General features: G+C 46.7%; 1 protein-coding gene across 1 annotated transcript in view; it reads left to right on the top strand.

Moving 5' to 3' along the window:
• The window catches only part of SPMIP7 (sperm microtubule inner protein 7), a 33541-nt gene that overhangs the window by 1244 nt on the left and 15752 nt on the right, over positions 1-16545 (top strand). Inside the window, exons 2-7 of the mRNA XM_056858003.1 lie at positions 550-647; positions 4012-4085; positions 8795-8930; positions 10408-10475; positions 12423-12464; positions 13763-13870. Coding sequence (XP_056713981.1) covers positions 550-647; positions 4012-4085; positions 8795-8930; positions 10408-10475; positions 12423-12464; positions 13763-13870 — 526 coding nt within the window. The remainder of the gene's footprint in view (positions 1-549; positions 648-4011; positions 4086-8794; positions 8931-10407; positions 10476-12422; positions 12465-13762; positions 13871-16545) is intronic.

Raw genomic sequence — 16545 nt, 5'->3', positions numbered from 1 at the left:
TATTTCCTATTTAGGATCTCTGCCTGTTTTGCATTTTTTTCCTTTTTTTTTTCTGTGAGGGTTTTTTCTCAGCCACCTGACCTTTCCCTTCAGCTCTCAGGAGCTGACTGTTGCAAACTTTATGTTGCTTCTATCTTCCTCTGGGCAATAGACTGTTTATGAATATTCCATGGCATCGCAACTGCTGAGCCCATAGGCGTTTCATCATTGTGTCCACTGTCACCACTACAAATTGCAAAATCCTCTCTGTTCACACTAGGGTTGCCAGCCTCCAGGTGGTGGCTGGAGATCTCCTGCTATTACAAGTTACAGAGTTCAGTTCCCCTGGAGAAAATGACCACTTTGGCAATGGGACTCTATGGCATTGAAGTCCCTCCCTTCTCCAAACCCCACCCTACTTAGGCTCCACCCCCAAAATCTCCAGGTATTTCCCAACCCGGAGCTGGCAAACCTAGTTCACACTTTACAATAGAGATGTTCCCTAGTGAAGAAGAAGTGTAAGTTCTGCCGCAGGCTGCCTAGCAGAAGACGTTTAATGCTTTCTTTCAGAATGGACAAATCCAGTAAAAGTTCTGCCTGCTCCACCTCCAGCCAAAGAATGTTTCTCACCGCATACATTTATATTTAATGTGGACTTGGACACTAAGGTAATTTTGTTTATAGCTACTTGATTTTGCCATTTGCACAAACCTGGTACAGAAGTTGAGATCAATGTTGTTGCAGATGTCCAGTTGTCAGGATTACCATGGTCTTCGGGAGAGAAAAGACCATTTTGCCAATGCAAAGTCATGAATTAGTGAGATCCTTTCTAATGTTCTTACTGAAAAATAAGGCTTGTCACAGGGAATAGCTGCTGCTATCCATCGTAATCCCTCCTGGTAGTTGCAGTGGCTATTTTTTACTCCTGCTAGGGGCAGATTCATAGCAGGAGGGATAAAGATCCTTTTCCCCAAAGTGCAATGAAACTAACCTAATGATATTATATGCCTTTGTTTTTCTACTTGCAGGACTTAAATAAAGGTAAGGTAAAGGTCCCCTGTGCAAGCACCGTGTCGTTCCTGACCAATGGGGTGACGTCACATCCCAACGTTTACTAGGCAGACTTTGTTTACGGGGTGGTTTGCCAGTGCCTTCCCCAGTCATCTTCCCTTTACCCCCAGCAAGCTGGGTACTCATTTTACCAACCTTGGAAGGATGGAAGGCTGAGTCAACCTTGAGCCTGCTACCTGAAACCAACTTCTGTTGGGATTGAACTCAGGTCGTGAGCAGAGCTTGGACTGCAGGACTGCAGCTTACCACTCTGCGCCACGGGGCTAGCATGCAGGACTTAGGGTATTTTAAATGCAAGCAATTTTTACTGGATTGGTAGAGAGGGGTGTGGGAAGAGGGGGTCCCAAGCATTTTGAGACCTTAAGAATTATTAATCTTTTCCACATGTTTGTTCCTGCAAGTTTGGCACATGCACATAGACTCAAATGGTCCCCTAAAATCTAAAAGCACAAAATAGCACTGGATTCATTGTTTAGCTAGCAGCATTGAAGCCCTGTACATGTTGTTATAGTGAGCAGATGGAAGGAAGAACCAATGTTCAACTCATATACATAGGATTGCCAGCCTCCAGGTGGCGGCTGGATATCTCCTGCTATTATGACTGATCTCCAGTTGACAGATCCGTTCCCCTGGGGAAAATGGCTGTTTTGGCAATTGGACTCTATGGCATTGAAGAAGAAGAGTTGGTTTTTATATGCCGACTTCCCTAACCCTAACCCTACCACTTAAGGCAGAATCAAACTGGCTTACAATCACCTTCCATTCCCCTCCCCACAACAGACACCCTGGCTGAGAGAGTGTGACTAGCCCAAGGTCACCCAGTTGGCTTCATGTGTAGGAGTGAGGAATCAAACCCGGTTCTCCACATCAGACTCCAGCGCTCCAAACCACTGCTCTTAGCCACTACACCACGCTGGCATTCAAGTCCCTCCCCTTTCCAAACCCCACCCTCCTCAGGCTCCACCCCCAAAATCTCCAGGTATTTCCCAACCTGGAGCTAGCAACCCTATATATTCAGTGTACTTTTTTTCTTTGTACTTGCACTGAATAATTCTATAATAACATACAACACATGTACGATTGAACACGCCCCTTAAACTCTACAGTTACTCAGGTACTGGTCCCTGGTTTTATCTGTGAAGTGAACTCGCCTTGGCTGTTTCTTCCGAAGAGATGTACATGCATTTGCTGTAAAGTGTACACAGAACTGGAGAAACACTGTGTACATTCAGGGGGTTGCCACTTTTTTCTTGGCCTGGCTCCTGTGTCTTTCAGCCAGCCCTTGCATATCAGCATTTTTCAGGTGGAGCTTTCCTTGGCCTGGAGACAGATAATCTTTCCTTCCAGTGCAATCCTACGCAATCACTCAGGGCTAGGCTGGAATAACTATGCATTAGGCTTACGCTCGTACAGTGCAGTCCTAAACAAAGTTACATCCTTCTAGGTCCATGGAATTCACAGTGTTCAGAAGGGTGCCACTCTGCTTAGGACCGCTTAAAGGTATAGGATCAGGGCCAGGGGAAAAAAGAAGGTGGGGGCACCTATAAATGTCTGCTTTAGGGTTGCCAACCTCCAGGTACTAGCTGGAGATCTCCTGCTATTGTAACTGATCTCCAGCTGATTGAGATCAATTCACCTGGAGAAAATGGCCACTTTGGCAATCGGACTCTATAGCATTGAAATCCCTCCCCTTCCCAAACCCGCCCTCCTCAGGCTCCACCCCAAAAACCTCCCACTGGTGGTGAAGAGGGACCTGGCAACCTTAGGTCTAAAATACATGGTCCCTTAGCCTACTTTCTTCCCCGTTCCAGCCAGGATAAAATGAACCCGGCCTGGGGGTGGGAAACTGTACGCATTAGCTGAATGATCCGGGTCAAAACTGTGTGCTGATCCGTCCATGAAAACAGAAAATGCAGGAGATGCGTACTTCCTGGTAAGTCAACAACGCCAACACCCCCGGTGATTGGTCGCCAAAATTTGGCAGGCAAGAGAGTAATGGCTCTGGTTTCCACGGCCCCCTTCCGGGTACAGTTGAACTTTCTCAACAAACCAGCCCCCGTCAATAAAAATGCACCTTTTTTTACACTTAGCTCGCTCGCAAAGGGAGCGTCCACGGTCCCTATCCACACAAGGTTTGGGTTAATTTTCATCAAAACATTTTCTCGATCTTTTGATATTTCAATATATCGAAAATAAACATTCGAGAGAAAAAAAGGCAGAGAGGTCGTGAGGGGAGGGGTTTGGAGTCGGGCAGGCCGTTGTGACGCAGGAAGACTCAGCCCGTGTTTATCTGAGACGAGCCAGGGATAACGGTTTGACTCGTGAATTGCAAAAAATGGGTTCGTTTGGTGTCGACACAGGGCTGAGCCAACAGCAAATCAGGTCCTGTCCATTCGTGAAGATTTGACCCTGGGTGAAACAGGGAATAAACAGGGAAGAAAGTGGGCTAAGGGACCATGCGTTTTAGACCTTAGTCTGCTTGTGAAGTGATGCAATTTGGGAAAACAGGAAGGTGTCTTGTGGTACCTAAAAGACCTAACCAGTTGATTATTGCATTTCCTTTTGTAGATTAAGGCCATTTATTCAGGGATGTTTCCCCACAGTCAACACCACCACCTGCTTTGGGGCTTCCTTTTGATTATGCATGACTTTTCCGACTGTCAGAGGTCGCTTCGCTCTCCCCATGCATTTTGCCTTCATTTTCCATATTCTGGCTAAAGCAGCATCTGGAAAACACAGGCAAAACGTGTGGGGAGAGCGAGATGATCTCTGACAGACAGGAAAGGCATGCATAGTCAAAAGGAAACCCCTAAGCAGGCAGCGGGGGTGACCACGGGGAAACCTCCCTGCATAAAAGGCTTTTATCCCACTTTCCTAGTTGATTTGGAAAGTAATCCTACTTTGTGCTACTCATTGCTTTTCCCTCTGCATTGTTCCTTCTGCTGGTGTTCTCTCCTGCAGTCCAGTGACCCTTCCTCTGAAGCTAGTCAAGATGAGAAAGCCCGGAAGCATATGTATACCTCAATGACACAAAGGTCTGTGGCTAGTATTTAAAACTCTGTTTCCACATCCTGCTGCATCTCCTGTTGATAGTCAGTTCCACTGGCAGATGGCGTTGTGCATAGTAGAAAATCTGGATTTTTAAAAACTTGTTTCACATTATTGGTGGTAGACAGTGCCGTTAAGTCACAGCTGACTTATGGCGACCCTATAAGTGAGAGACATTCAGAGGTGGCCTGCCATTGCCTTCCTCTGCATAGCAACCCTGGACTTCCTTGGCAGTCTCCCACCCAAGTACTAACCAGGGCTGACCCTGCTTAGCTTCCAGGATCTGAACATAAGAACATAAGAAAGGCCCTGCTGGATCAGACCAAGGGCCATCAAGTTCAGCAGTCTGTTCACACAGTGGCCAACCAGGTGCCTCTAGGAAGCCACTAACAAGACAACTGCAGCAGCATACTGCCTGTGTTCCACCGCACCCAAAATAATAGGCATGCTCCTCTGATACTAGAGAGAATAGGTATGCGGCATGACTAGTATCCATTCTAACTAACAGCCATGAATACCCCTCTCCTCCATGAATATGTCCACTATCCCTTAAAGCCCTCCAAGCTGGCAGCCATCACCACATCCTGGGGCAGGGAGTTCCACAATTTAACTATGCGTTGTGTGAAAAAATACTTCCTTTTATCTGTTTTGAATCTCTCACCCTCCAGCTTTAGCAGATGACCCCGTGTTCTAGTATTATGGGAGAGGGAGAAAAACCTCTCCCTGTCCACTCTCTCCAAACCATGCATAATTTTATAGACCTTTATCATGTCTCCCCTCATCCGCCTTCTTTCCAAGCTAAACAGCCCTAAGCATCTTAACCGCTTCCCATAGGACAGTTGCTCTAGTCCCCTAATCATTTTGGTTGCTCTTTTTCTGCACCTTCTCAAGCTCTGTAATATCCTTTTTAGGTGTGGTGACCAGAACTGTACACAGTATTCCAAGTGTGGTCTCACCATAGATTTGTACAAAGGCAGTATGATATCAGCAGTTTTATTCTCTATTCCTCGTCTAATTATGGCCAGCATGGAATTTGCCTTTTTTACAGCAGCCACACACTGGGTTGACACCTTCATTGAGTATCCACTACCACCCCAAGATCCCTTTCTTGGTCTGTTTCTGCCAGCACAGATCCCATCAGTGTATATGTGAAGTTGGGATTTTTTTGTCCCAATATGCATCACTTTACACTTACTCACATTGAATCTCATTTGCCATTTTAATGCCCATTCTTCCAGTATGCAGAGATCCTTCTTTTCACAGTCCGATTTTGTTTTAACCACCCTAAATGATTTGGTGTCATCTGCAAACTTGGCTATTTCACTGTTTAACCCCAACTCCAAGTCCTTGATGAACAGGTTGAAAAGCTCCGGTCCCAACACAGATCCCTGAGGCACCCCACTGCTCACATCCCGCCAATGTGAGAACTGACCATTGATTCCTACTCTCTGCTTCCTATTTTTCAGCCAGCTCTCAATCCATAAGAGGACTTGTCCTCTTATCCTGTGACTATGAATTTGCTTAGCAGTCTTTGGTGGGGGACTTTGTCAAAAGCTTTTTGGAAATCCAAATACGTAATATCCACAGGCTCATTCCTGTCCACATGCTTATTGACACTTTCAAAAAACTCTAAAAGGTTAGTGAGACAGGACCTACCCTTACAGAAGCCATGTTGGGTTTTGCCCAGCAGACCTTGCCCTTCTATATGCTTGACAATTCTATCTTTAATAATGCTTTCCACTAATTTACCCAGAACAGACGTTAAGCTAACTGGCCTGTAATTTCCTGGGTCCCCCCTGGAACCTTTTTTATAAATGGGTGTTACATTGGCCATTCTCCAGTCCTCTGGTACAGAGGCTGATCGAAGGGACATATTACATATCTTTGTTAGAAGTTCAGCAATTTCCCATTTGAGTTCTTGAAGAACTCTAGGATGAATACCGTCTGGTCCCTGTGACTTGTTAGTTTGCAGTTTGTCTAGACGTTCTAGGACTTCCTGCCTTGTTACCACTATTTGCCTCAGTTCCTCATTTTTCCCTCTCCAAAATCTCTGTTCAGGAGAAGGAATCTGCCCTGTATCTTCAACAGTGAAGACAGATGAGAAGAATTCATTTAGTTTTTCAGCAATTGCTTTATCCTCCCTTACAGTTCCTACTCCTAATATTACTGTTTCCTACTCCTAATATACTTAAAGAATTTCTTATTGTTTGTTTTGATGTGTTTAGCAATATGCCCCTCAAAATCTTTTTTTGCATCTGTAATTATCTGCTTGCATTTCCTTTGTGCAAGTTTGTGTTTGCTTCTATTTGCCTCGTTTGGGCAAACCTTCCAGTCTCTGAAGAAAGACTTTTTTTCTCTAATTGCTTCCTTCACCTTACCCGTTAGCCATGGTGGTGACCTCTTGGACTTATTACTACCTTTCCTGACCTGCGGTATACAAGCTAGCTGAGCCTCTAGTAATGTGGACTTGAGTAACCCCCAAGCCTTTTCAAGAGATTTAACCTTCCTAACTGTTCCTTTCAACTTCCATTTTACCAGTTTTCTCATTTTAGAGAAGTTCCCTCTTTTAAAGTCAAAGGTAATTGTGTGAGATTTCCCAGTCACTTTCCCACTTGCATATAAATTAAATTTGATGCCATTGTGATCACTATTGCCAACTGGCTCAACTACATCCACATCCCGCACTAAATCACTGGCAGCAGCACAGAGTATTAAATCCAGGATCGCCTCCCCTCTGGTTGGGTCTATAACCAACTGTTCGAGGGCAGTCATTTAGGATGTCTAAAAATTTCATCTCTTTGGCTTGACTGGAGCATACATTTATCCAATCAATATGAGGGAAGTTGAAGTTTCCCATTATTGCTACTTCATTACCTTCACATGGTTCCCTAATTTCATTCTCCATCTCAAGATCACCCTGGGTCATTTGGTCAGGGGGCCAATAGAACTCTGGTGAGATCGGGCTAGCCTGGGTAGGGTTGCCAACCTCCAGGTGGTCGCTGGCGATCTCCCACTATTACAACTGATCTCCAGCCAACAGAGATCAGTTCCCCTGGAGAAAATGGCTGTTTTGGCAATTGAACTCTATGGCATTGAAGTCCGTCCCCTCTCCAAACCCCACCCTATCAGGCTTTACCCCCAAACTCTCCAGGCATTTCCCAAAACGGAGCTGACAACCCTAAGTCTGGGCCACCCAGGTCAGGGTCCTCTGTCATTTCAAGTTCATAAAAATATCACAGCAAAATAGTGAAGACGTTGCTGCACTGCTGTGTCAAATTTCTTTTTGGGAACTTTTGCTACACCCTTTATGTAACAAACTTAATTCTAAAGTGCATGGGGACCCAGTTTGAGTTAGGAGAATGGCCTAAATGGGGGAGAAGTGTTAATCTTTGCCCCTTGCACAATCTGAAACATCGCTGGTGAGCCAGAGACCTGGACATGATGTCACCATGTCAAGCAATGCTCTAGAAATTTCCCCAATCTCTATGATAAAGACCGTAGAGATTGGGAGGATTCCTAGAGAGTCACTTGATGTGATGATGCCACTTCTGGGTCTTCGCCCAGAAATGACATCATCGTATCGTTCAATGTCATTCCCCCCACTCTTTCATTGAGTACCAGTGGGAGATGGGGAGTACAGGTGAGGGTTGGCTCACTTACAGCAGGCAAATGGCATGCCTATTACTGCTGTAGGCCTCACCCTATTCCCCTTCCCATCATTAGGGCAAGAGTTGGGCAAACCCTTAAAGGACCCGCACTTCCTATAGGACCCCATCCCTAGTATCAGTGCCTCCCTGCTCCTGGAGCAGACATAAGTTGGATGGATGGAGCCGACACCCACCAGCAATGGGCTATGCTTAAGTTTTCCCCGCTGAAGCCCCCTCTCCTCATGTACCAAGGTCCAGATCTACATCAGGGCCCCACACATAAGAAGAAGAAGAGCTGGTTTTTATGGTAACCAGAAAAAAATGCACATGAAAAATGCCCACATGAAAATTGCTCTTATATGCTGATTTTGTCTACCTTTTAAGGAGAATTAAACCGGCTTACAATCATTTTGCTCTCCCCACGACAGACACCCTGTGAGGTAGATGGGGCTGAGAGAGTTCGGAGAGAACTGTGACTGTGACTGGCCCAAGGTCACCCAGCTGGCTTCATATGTAGGAGGAGGAAACCAACTCGGTACACCAGATTAGAGTCACCCGCTCATGTGGAGGAGCAGGGAATCAAACCCTGTTCACCAGATTAGAGTCCATCGCTGTTAACCACTACACCACACTGGGAACTAATTCTGAGCCATCCAAGACATGACATGGCACACACACGCACACACACACACAAAGACAATGTCATGTACAGTGAGGCATTCTGCTTCTTTCCAAAAGCCTAGTTTTCAGATAGAGAACTTGAGGCAGAAACCCAGGAGAAAGTGTTGTCTTCAGTGCCAAACTAGACAGGGCGGTATCTCTGGGTTCACTCTGGGGACGCATCTCCATCTTGTAGAGTCCTGGACTGCCTTTGAAGAACTCTGCAGGACCTGATTCCACAACTCAGAAGAAGGAGACACTCCTGCCTTCCCCCCTGTGCCACGTTTCTAATCAGAAATGGTGCTGGAGGAGCCTTTGGCCTCACACAATAAATTTTACCTAACCAGTTAAAACTCTTTTTCTCTTTTTATTTTTAATTAATGAAACAGTGGATATGAAGACGTTCCCTGGGACAGAATGTTACGTCCTAAACCCCCGCTAGATTCAACTATAGAAGCAATGACAGATTGTGTTTCCCAGTGTTTTATGCTGAAGCGATATGAACCAGCACCTGAAGCGAGCCAAGTCAGTTAACTTTGTGCACAAACCTCTTTGTTTAGTTTGTTTGTGATGTCACCGCTGAATGGTCTCAGTCCCTACCATCTCTAGTTAAACGTATCCCAAGTGGCAGGCTGAAAATCCCACTCCCAGTCCAAACAGACAATACAGAGTTAGATTGGGGTCGTTTATGCATGGGGGTTTTCTGTTGCGAATCCAAAAATAGCTATGCACCATCAAAGTGACCAAACTCAAATCAGGAAGCATTTGAGTCCCTACCCCTTGAAACGCCACTTTGTAATTGGCTGTAGGGCTTACTCTGAGCCAAACCCCTGCCCCTGCCCTCCATCACCTGTGCTCGATAAATTGAGCAGCAAAAGAAAAGAAAAATGGGGGGATACGACACCACAGTATACATGATACTCTAGGAACTGGCCCAGATCTCCATGGTGTTTACCGCAGAGATGGGGGGGGGGGGTTCCTAGAAAATTGTGAGAGCTGTGACTTTTTTATGGGATATCACAGCATCTATAATGCTCCCCCCCTCCCCAGGCACTGTCTTGAAAAGCTCTCAGGATTGCCAGGTGCAGGAATGCTGATGCTAGATTAGATAGATCAATGATAAGGCAGGTATGTATGTAGCACAGTACAATAGGAATTCCTACCTATTAATTTCAACCCCACCCAATACCAACCGCTTTAATGACCTATATGTTCCAGCCACTTACTAAAATGGTAGTCACTTAGCCCAAAGGAACAAAAAAAAGTAGAATGAGTCCCATATAAAGTTGCTAATTCTATGTAGGACTCAGCAGTTGTGCTCTTAATAATAGCATAAAAAGAAAGGTATTGTGTGGAGAGAAGCTGCATTTACTGAACTTTTCCCATCTGTGCAGCCAGTAGGCACCTTGTCCCATGACAAACACGGCAATCATAGACCAGAAACAAGGCCCTTTTATTCCCTGCACCTTTTCCTTCCTCTCTTCATCCTGCCCAGTCCCTCCAAAAAGGGCCTGAAATAGCATAGAGGAAGTTGGGACAGGTGTCACATTCGCCCCTCTCCATACAATGTACCCCTGTTGGCTTGTTGCATCACAGAATAAGCCTGGTGAGATCATTTGACTCTTCCATTAGGCCAAGTGGCACAACTCGCAACTCACGGAGTCAAGCACATCCCACCCACCATTGTCTGGCAACCCACCAGAGGCTCAAGAGGCCGCCTGGTTTTTTGCCGAGGGCTAGGTTGCCAATCTCCAGATGGAGCCTGGAGATCTCCTAGAATTACGGCTGTTCTCTAGACGACCGAGATCAGTTCCCCTGGAGAAAATGGCTGCTTTGGACCTTGCCTAGGACTGCATTCCATGATCTGTGAACTGCAAAGTGCTTTTGTGGACTGAAAAATATTGTGGAACTGGTTAACAACAACAATAATAATGGCAAATTGGCAATAGCCTCACACCCAACCAATTCCCTGTAAAAAGTATTATGATGATCACTATTCTAGGTTGTTGGAGACCTCTGGGACAGATTTCAAAGAAGATCCTTCACTGTACCTCACACACCAATTAATTTGTGAGTCTAACTTACTGCTATATTTTGTTAATTTTAAAAAAGGCTCTGTTTTCTTTTTAAAGTTCACATAACATGCTTTTTTAATGGGACTTGTCAATAAACTGGTTCCTTTAAGCAGTTTCTTATTCAATTCAAACAATGGTTCAGGCTGAGGCATAGAAAAGATGGAAGTTTCTCTTTCTGAAAACTTAGGTCAAGCTGCTGTTAGTTTCAGAGACTTAGATACGGGAGATGGAAAGAAACCCAAGTGCTGGTCACACCTAGGGTTGCCAACCTCAGGGTGGTGGGTGGATATCTCCTGCTATTACAGTTGCTCTCTAGGTAACAGAGATCACTTCACCTAGAGATAGGGTTGCCAGCTCTGGGTTGGGAAATACCTCGAGATTTTAGGGATGGAGTCTGAGGGCGGGGTTTGGAGAGGGGAGGGACTTCAATGCCATGGAGTCCAATTTGCCAAAGCGGCCATAGAGATCAGTTCTCCTGGAGAAATTGACTGCTTTGGCAATTGGACTCTATGGCATAGAAGTCCCTCCCCAAACCCTGCCCTCCTCATGCTCCACCCCAAAATCCTCACGCTGGTGGCGAAGAGGGACCTGGCAACCCTAGTCATCCACCAGGACTCTCCAGCAAGCCTCTGCCTTGGTCCCTGTGGCTGCTGGATAGGACAGTACGGAAAAAATGGGGGGGGGGCATCCTGCAATGCTGTCATGTCACTTCTTGTTACACAGTCAGAAATGATATTGCAGGATGCCATTTTAGTAACTCTTCACCTCACCCCCCAGTATCCCAAGGTTTGCCAGCCCCCCAGTCTCTCTGGGATCTCCTGTTCCACCCTTCTTCTCCATGGCCTAGGGTGTCCAGTAGGGTTGTCAACCTCCAGGTACTGGCGGCACGAGGACTCAAAGAAAACAACTATGTTGAATAAAGCAATTTAGTATAAAGGTATACAGGCATTAACCTCATGCCCATATAAAAATTATACAATTACACAAACATAAGCCATGGCTGTTTTGGCAATTGAACTCTATGGCATTTAAGTCCCTCCCCAAATCCTGCCCTCCTCGGGCTCCACCACAAAAACCTCCTGCTGGTGGCGAAGAGGGACCTGTCAACCCTAGTGTCCAGCAATTTGACAGACTCGGCTCCCAAGAGGGGCATCCTATGACCCTCTGTTACTCAGGCCTTCTTTGCCTTTCCAGGAAAAGAAGCCTGCATTGGTCTGCCATGCCCCTTGGTTAGGGTTGCCTGCCTTGGGGTCTCTACCATCTGGGGAGACCCAAGCCTTTCCTGGAACAGGAAGGCAATGTTTCTGGCCAAGGGTGCAGCGAGCAATGCCTGCCCCAGTCGCTGGCCGTCTAGCTACCTTGTGGTTTTACCCTGTAGGAAGGGTGTTGTTGTAAGTGAGCTAAGCGATTAACGTGGGACCTCTGCATTTCTTGGGTGTTGACTTGTCTTAGCTAGGGTTGCCAGGTCCCTCTTTGCCACCAGCGGGAGGTTTTTGGATGGAGCCTGAGGAGGGCAGGGTTTGGGGAGGGGAGTCCAAGTGCCAAAGCAGCCATTTTCTCCAGGGGAACTGATCTCTATTGGCTGGAGATCAGTTGTAACAGCGGGAGATCTCCAGCTATTTCCTGGAGGCTGGCAACCCTAGTCTTAGGCAAAATCATACCTTTGGGGGCTGATGCTCCCCCTGGTGCAGCACTGGGAGCATATGGAGGAGGAAAGTGAGAGGGGGATCCACAAAAGTCACCCAGATTTCTACCATGGTCTGGGGTCATCTCAGTAACATACCTGATCTATTTTTTTACTCATATGCCCTGCAGCATTTGTGATCCTTGCAATTCTCCCTGTTTCTGCATTAAAGTGTGCCTCTCGTCCCAGATATCAATTTTTATATTGGGAGAGAATGGTTTCTCAGTCTAATGTAAAGTATGCTTCCTCTTTTATCAGTGTCAGCCCAAGTTCTCGAACTGAGCAGATCCCTTTGTATACGTAAGTAAAAGATCTTACGTCATTATATATCTCTTAATCAGGAAACGTTCCGAGAAAGGTATCAGAGGGCTGAAATGCCCTCATTAAGATGAAAGGCTGAAGGGTCTGCAGACATTTGGCTTAGAAGAAAGCACTACTAGGGTGAGGTAGGGTGTGTGTGGTAGAGCTTCTCAGAACTCATGAGTGGGTTAGAAAGAGCGGATGGTGAGGAATTATTTGAACTCCAACTGAACTAATTGGCAATCAGATGGTCAAAAGACAGTACTTCTTCAAAAAACAGATTATTATCTTACGGAACTCACTGCCACAAGAAATGCAGTTGATGACTACTAGAGAACATGGTTTAGGATTGGAAAACTCCATGTAGGATAGGTCTGTTGCTGGCTATGATAGCTCAATGTACCTCCTATTGGGATATTTGGTTAATAGGGCAGAGTTTGCCAGTCACAGAAGTAGGATATTAGCAGTTCGGAAAAATGTGGCTTCATGGTTCATGATACAATTCCAGTGAGGACCCTGAGGCATCAGTTTGGAAGATGAAGGGGTAACCCTCAGAGTAGAAGCCTGGTGCCTTGGTGCCTTGCAGTGAGCTGGGACAGGAACTCCTTCGGGGGTCTGATCCTGGCTAAAACAGCATCCGGAAAACACGGGCAAAATGCGCAGGGAGAGCAAGGCAACCTCTGATTGTCGGAAAAGGCATGCATAATCAAAAGGAAGCCCTGAAGCAGTCGGTGGGGGTGACTGCGGGAAAACGTCCCTGCATAAAAGGCTGCTCTTTTCCCAACGTTACCCACCTGTTTGGAAAGTTCAGTGGACAAAGTTATGCTGCACTTGTCAGAACTATCAGGCATGCTTTTCTATTGTGAATAACTCTGTGCTGGATACCAAGGGAGGGCCGGGGGCATGGTTGAAACACCCAGCAGGCTTCATTACCCAGGCTGGGAAGCAGCATTTAACATTGTCACTTAAAAGTTGTTCAGAGCCGATTTAACTTGTCTCTCTTTTTGAGGGCTAAATAGCAAAGGCATCCAGAGGCCTGGGAATGTTGCCCGTCTCCTATTATTTTCATCTTTCGCAAACTTGTTCACTTTGCACACATGGTACGGTTTTGTAGCTCTGCTCTTCCTCAAGCGATGCCTGGTGTTCTGTTAATTTTGGGACACGTTGGACAGTTCGTGTATCTTCTTATGCCCTTTTTTTCATAAACAACGAAAGGTTTGGAGCTGGCTTCAACCGCCTCGGCCAGCTGTGTGATAAATAATGTATCTCTACCGTTTGTCTTCCCCCATTCTGAACAGGGGCCATGTTGGTGCAGAGAATTTTGAGGACGTCGACAATGCTGACGTCGACTTAATTATGCATGGCAGAGTGCGAATCGCAAAGCCCCGCTACGTGAAATCATCTTTGTAAGTAAACCTCTTTTCCCTTGCTTACATGGTCACTGCTGTTGGAGTTTTCACCATTGAGAATACAGGAGTCTTTGTGTCATACTGTCAGCTGGTACAACAGACAGAGAGACAGCCAGTGTGGTGGAGCAGTTAGCAGAGGCCGATCCAGGTTTTGTGGGGGCCTGGGCAGAGAGAGTGCTTGGGCCCCCTTTCCTTGCCCACCACCATGCCCCCCCTCCTCACACCACTTGCCAGTGTGCCCTTTCCCAACTGCCTGTCCACATGTCCTTCCCTGCCAGCTCACTCACTTGCAAGTTCTCCCACCACCCACTTTTCCAGCTGCACGTACCACATGTGTGCACTTTTCCTGATGGTGCTGGGTGGCAGGAGGGCATTTGGCAGGGGAACTGAGGAGGAGGAGGAGGAGTTTTTATACGCCGGTTTTCTCTACCTTTTAAGGAGAATCAAACCAGCTTGCAATCGCCTTCCCTTCCTCTCCCCACAACAGACACCTTGTGAGGTAGGTGAGGCTGAGAGAGTTCAGAGAGAACTGTGACTAGCCCAAGGTCATCCAGCAGTCCTCATGTGGAGGAGCGGGGAAACCAACCCAGTTCACCAAATTAGAGGCTTGTTAGCAAAGTCTGCTGCTAATGTGGAGGAGCGGGGAATCGATCCTGGTTCTCCAGATTAGAGTCCGCCACTCACGTGGAGGGGTGGGGGATCGAACCCAGTTCTCCAGATTAGAGTCTGCCACTCATGTGGAGGAGCGAAGAATTGAACCTGGTTCACCAGATTAGAGTCTGCCGCTCATGTGGAGGAGTGGGGAATCAAGCCCAGTTCTCCAGATTAGAGTCCGCCGCTCATGTGGAGGAGCAGGGAATTGAACCCAGTTCACCAAATTAGAGTCCGCCACTCATGTGGAGGAGCAGGGGATCGAACCCAGTTCTCCAGATTAGAGTCCGCCGCTCATGTGGAGGGATGGGGGATCGAACCCAGTTCTCCAGATTACAGTCTGCCACTCATGTGGAGGAGTGGGGAATTGAACCCGGTCCACCAGATTAGAGTCCGCCACTCATGTGAAGGAGCGGGGAATCAAACCCAGTTCTCCATTGGAGTGGTAGAGTCTGATCTGGAGAACCGGGTTTGATTCCCCACTCCTCCACATGAGCAGCGGAGGCTAATTTGGGGAACTTGATTTGTTTCCCCACTCCTACACATGAAGCCAACTGGGTGACTTTGGGTGAGTCACTCTCTCTCAGCCTCACCTACCTCACAGCCTCACCTACCTCACCTACCTCACAGCCTCACCTACCTCTGTTGTGGGGAGGGGAAGGGAAGGGGATTTTATGCCAGTTTGAGTCTCCCTTAAGTGGTAGAGAAAGTCGGCATATAAAAACCAACTCTTCTTCTTGTTCTTCTACTGAAACAGTTAGACTAGAGTGTTTCACAATTCCACACTAGTTTTATGTGTACAAGTGTATGAGATGGGGGATCATTCAAATATGCAATGCTCTCCCTGCCCACACACACACACACACACACACACACACACACATGAAACTGCCTTATACTGAATTGGACCATTGGTCACTCAAGGCCAGTGTTGCTTACTCAGACGGGCACTGGCTCTCCGGATCTCAAGCAGAGGGTTTTTTCATCACCTACTATGGTCATTTATGCATGGGAGTTTTTCCTGAGGTTCGTTGCTCGCTGGACCCACACTTTGCTGTGGGGAATCTATGCATCAGCAGACTCCAAGCTCCAATCAAGTCCCCGCCCCTTTAAATGCTGCTTTGCAATTGGCTTACTTGTAGTGTTTACTGTGAGAGAACCCCCCCAAACCCAATTGCTGCATAAAAAAGTATTTTAAGAAAAAACAAACAAAAAAATGGAACAATCTGAAAGGGGGGGGGGAGAAATCCAAGCCTCGGTTTTAAAAGCCTTTCTTCTACTCAGAAAGAGCTCCCAGGAAGTATTTGAATCCCCGCCTCTTTACACCCTGCTTTGTAATTGGCTTTGAGAGAAACCAAGCTTGCGTGTCCCACACTTCGCCTTCTGCATGGGGGTTTCACGCGGGCTTTGCTCAGGGAAGATGGAAGAGTCAGGTTAACAGAGGAATGGGAAGACCCGGACATTGCGTGGGCTGGGCACGAGGTCATCTCTAATGGACAGAAAACTCATGCATAACTCCAAGGAACAACTGAGACAGACTGGGGGCAAATGTGACTGAAAGTACCCATGCATAAACGACCTACCTGATCCTTTTAACTGGAGAGCCTGGGGACTGAACCTGGGATCTTCTGCATGTCAGGCAGATGCCCTACCACTGAGCCATGGTCCTTCCTCTTCCAGCAGTCTGAAAGCGTTCTGTCCAGCAAGAGTTAGCATGTGATTGCCTACAAGATTGTCTTCTTAAGCTTTTGGGTCTCCTTAACCTTTTGCTGGATTGCACTTCGATTCCTCAGCCTTTCCTTAGCTCAGCTGTTCCTCAGCTACAGTGCCATCCTAAGAACACCCTCCTGAGAAGAATTTCCTTTGAATAGGCCTATGTAAGATCCTGAGTGGGGCCTGCTTAGGATGGCACAGCTAGAGACCTGTATCACAGGTTTATTGTGTGATCAAAGAAATAAAAGGCTGTACAGTTTTCCACTTGTTAAATATGCGAAAGAGTCATACTGTCATAATAACGCTGG

The sequence above is a fragment of the Euleptes europaea genome, chromosome 11 (genome assembly GCF_029931775.1).
Source record: "Euleptes europaea isolate rEulEur1 chromosome 11, rEulEur1.hap1, whole genome shotgun sequence".
NCBI lineage: Eukaryota > Metazoa > Chordata > Lepidosauria > Squamata > Sphaerodactylidae > Euleptes > Euleptes europaea.
This window is presented reverse-complemented; position numbering and strand designations above follow the sequence as displayed.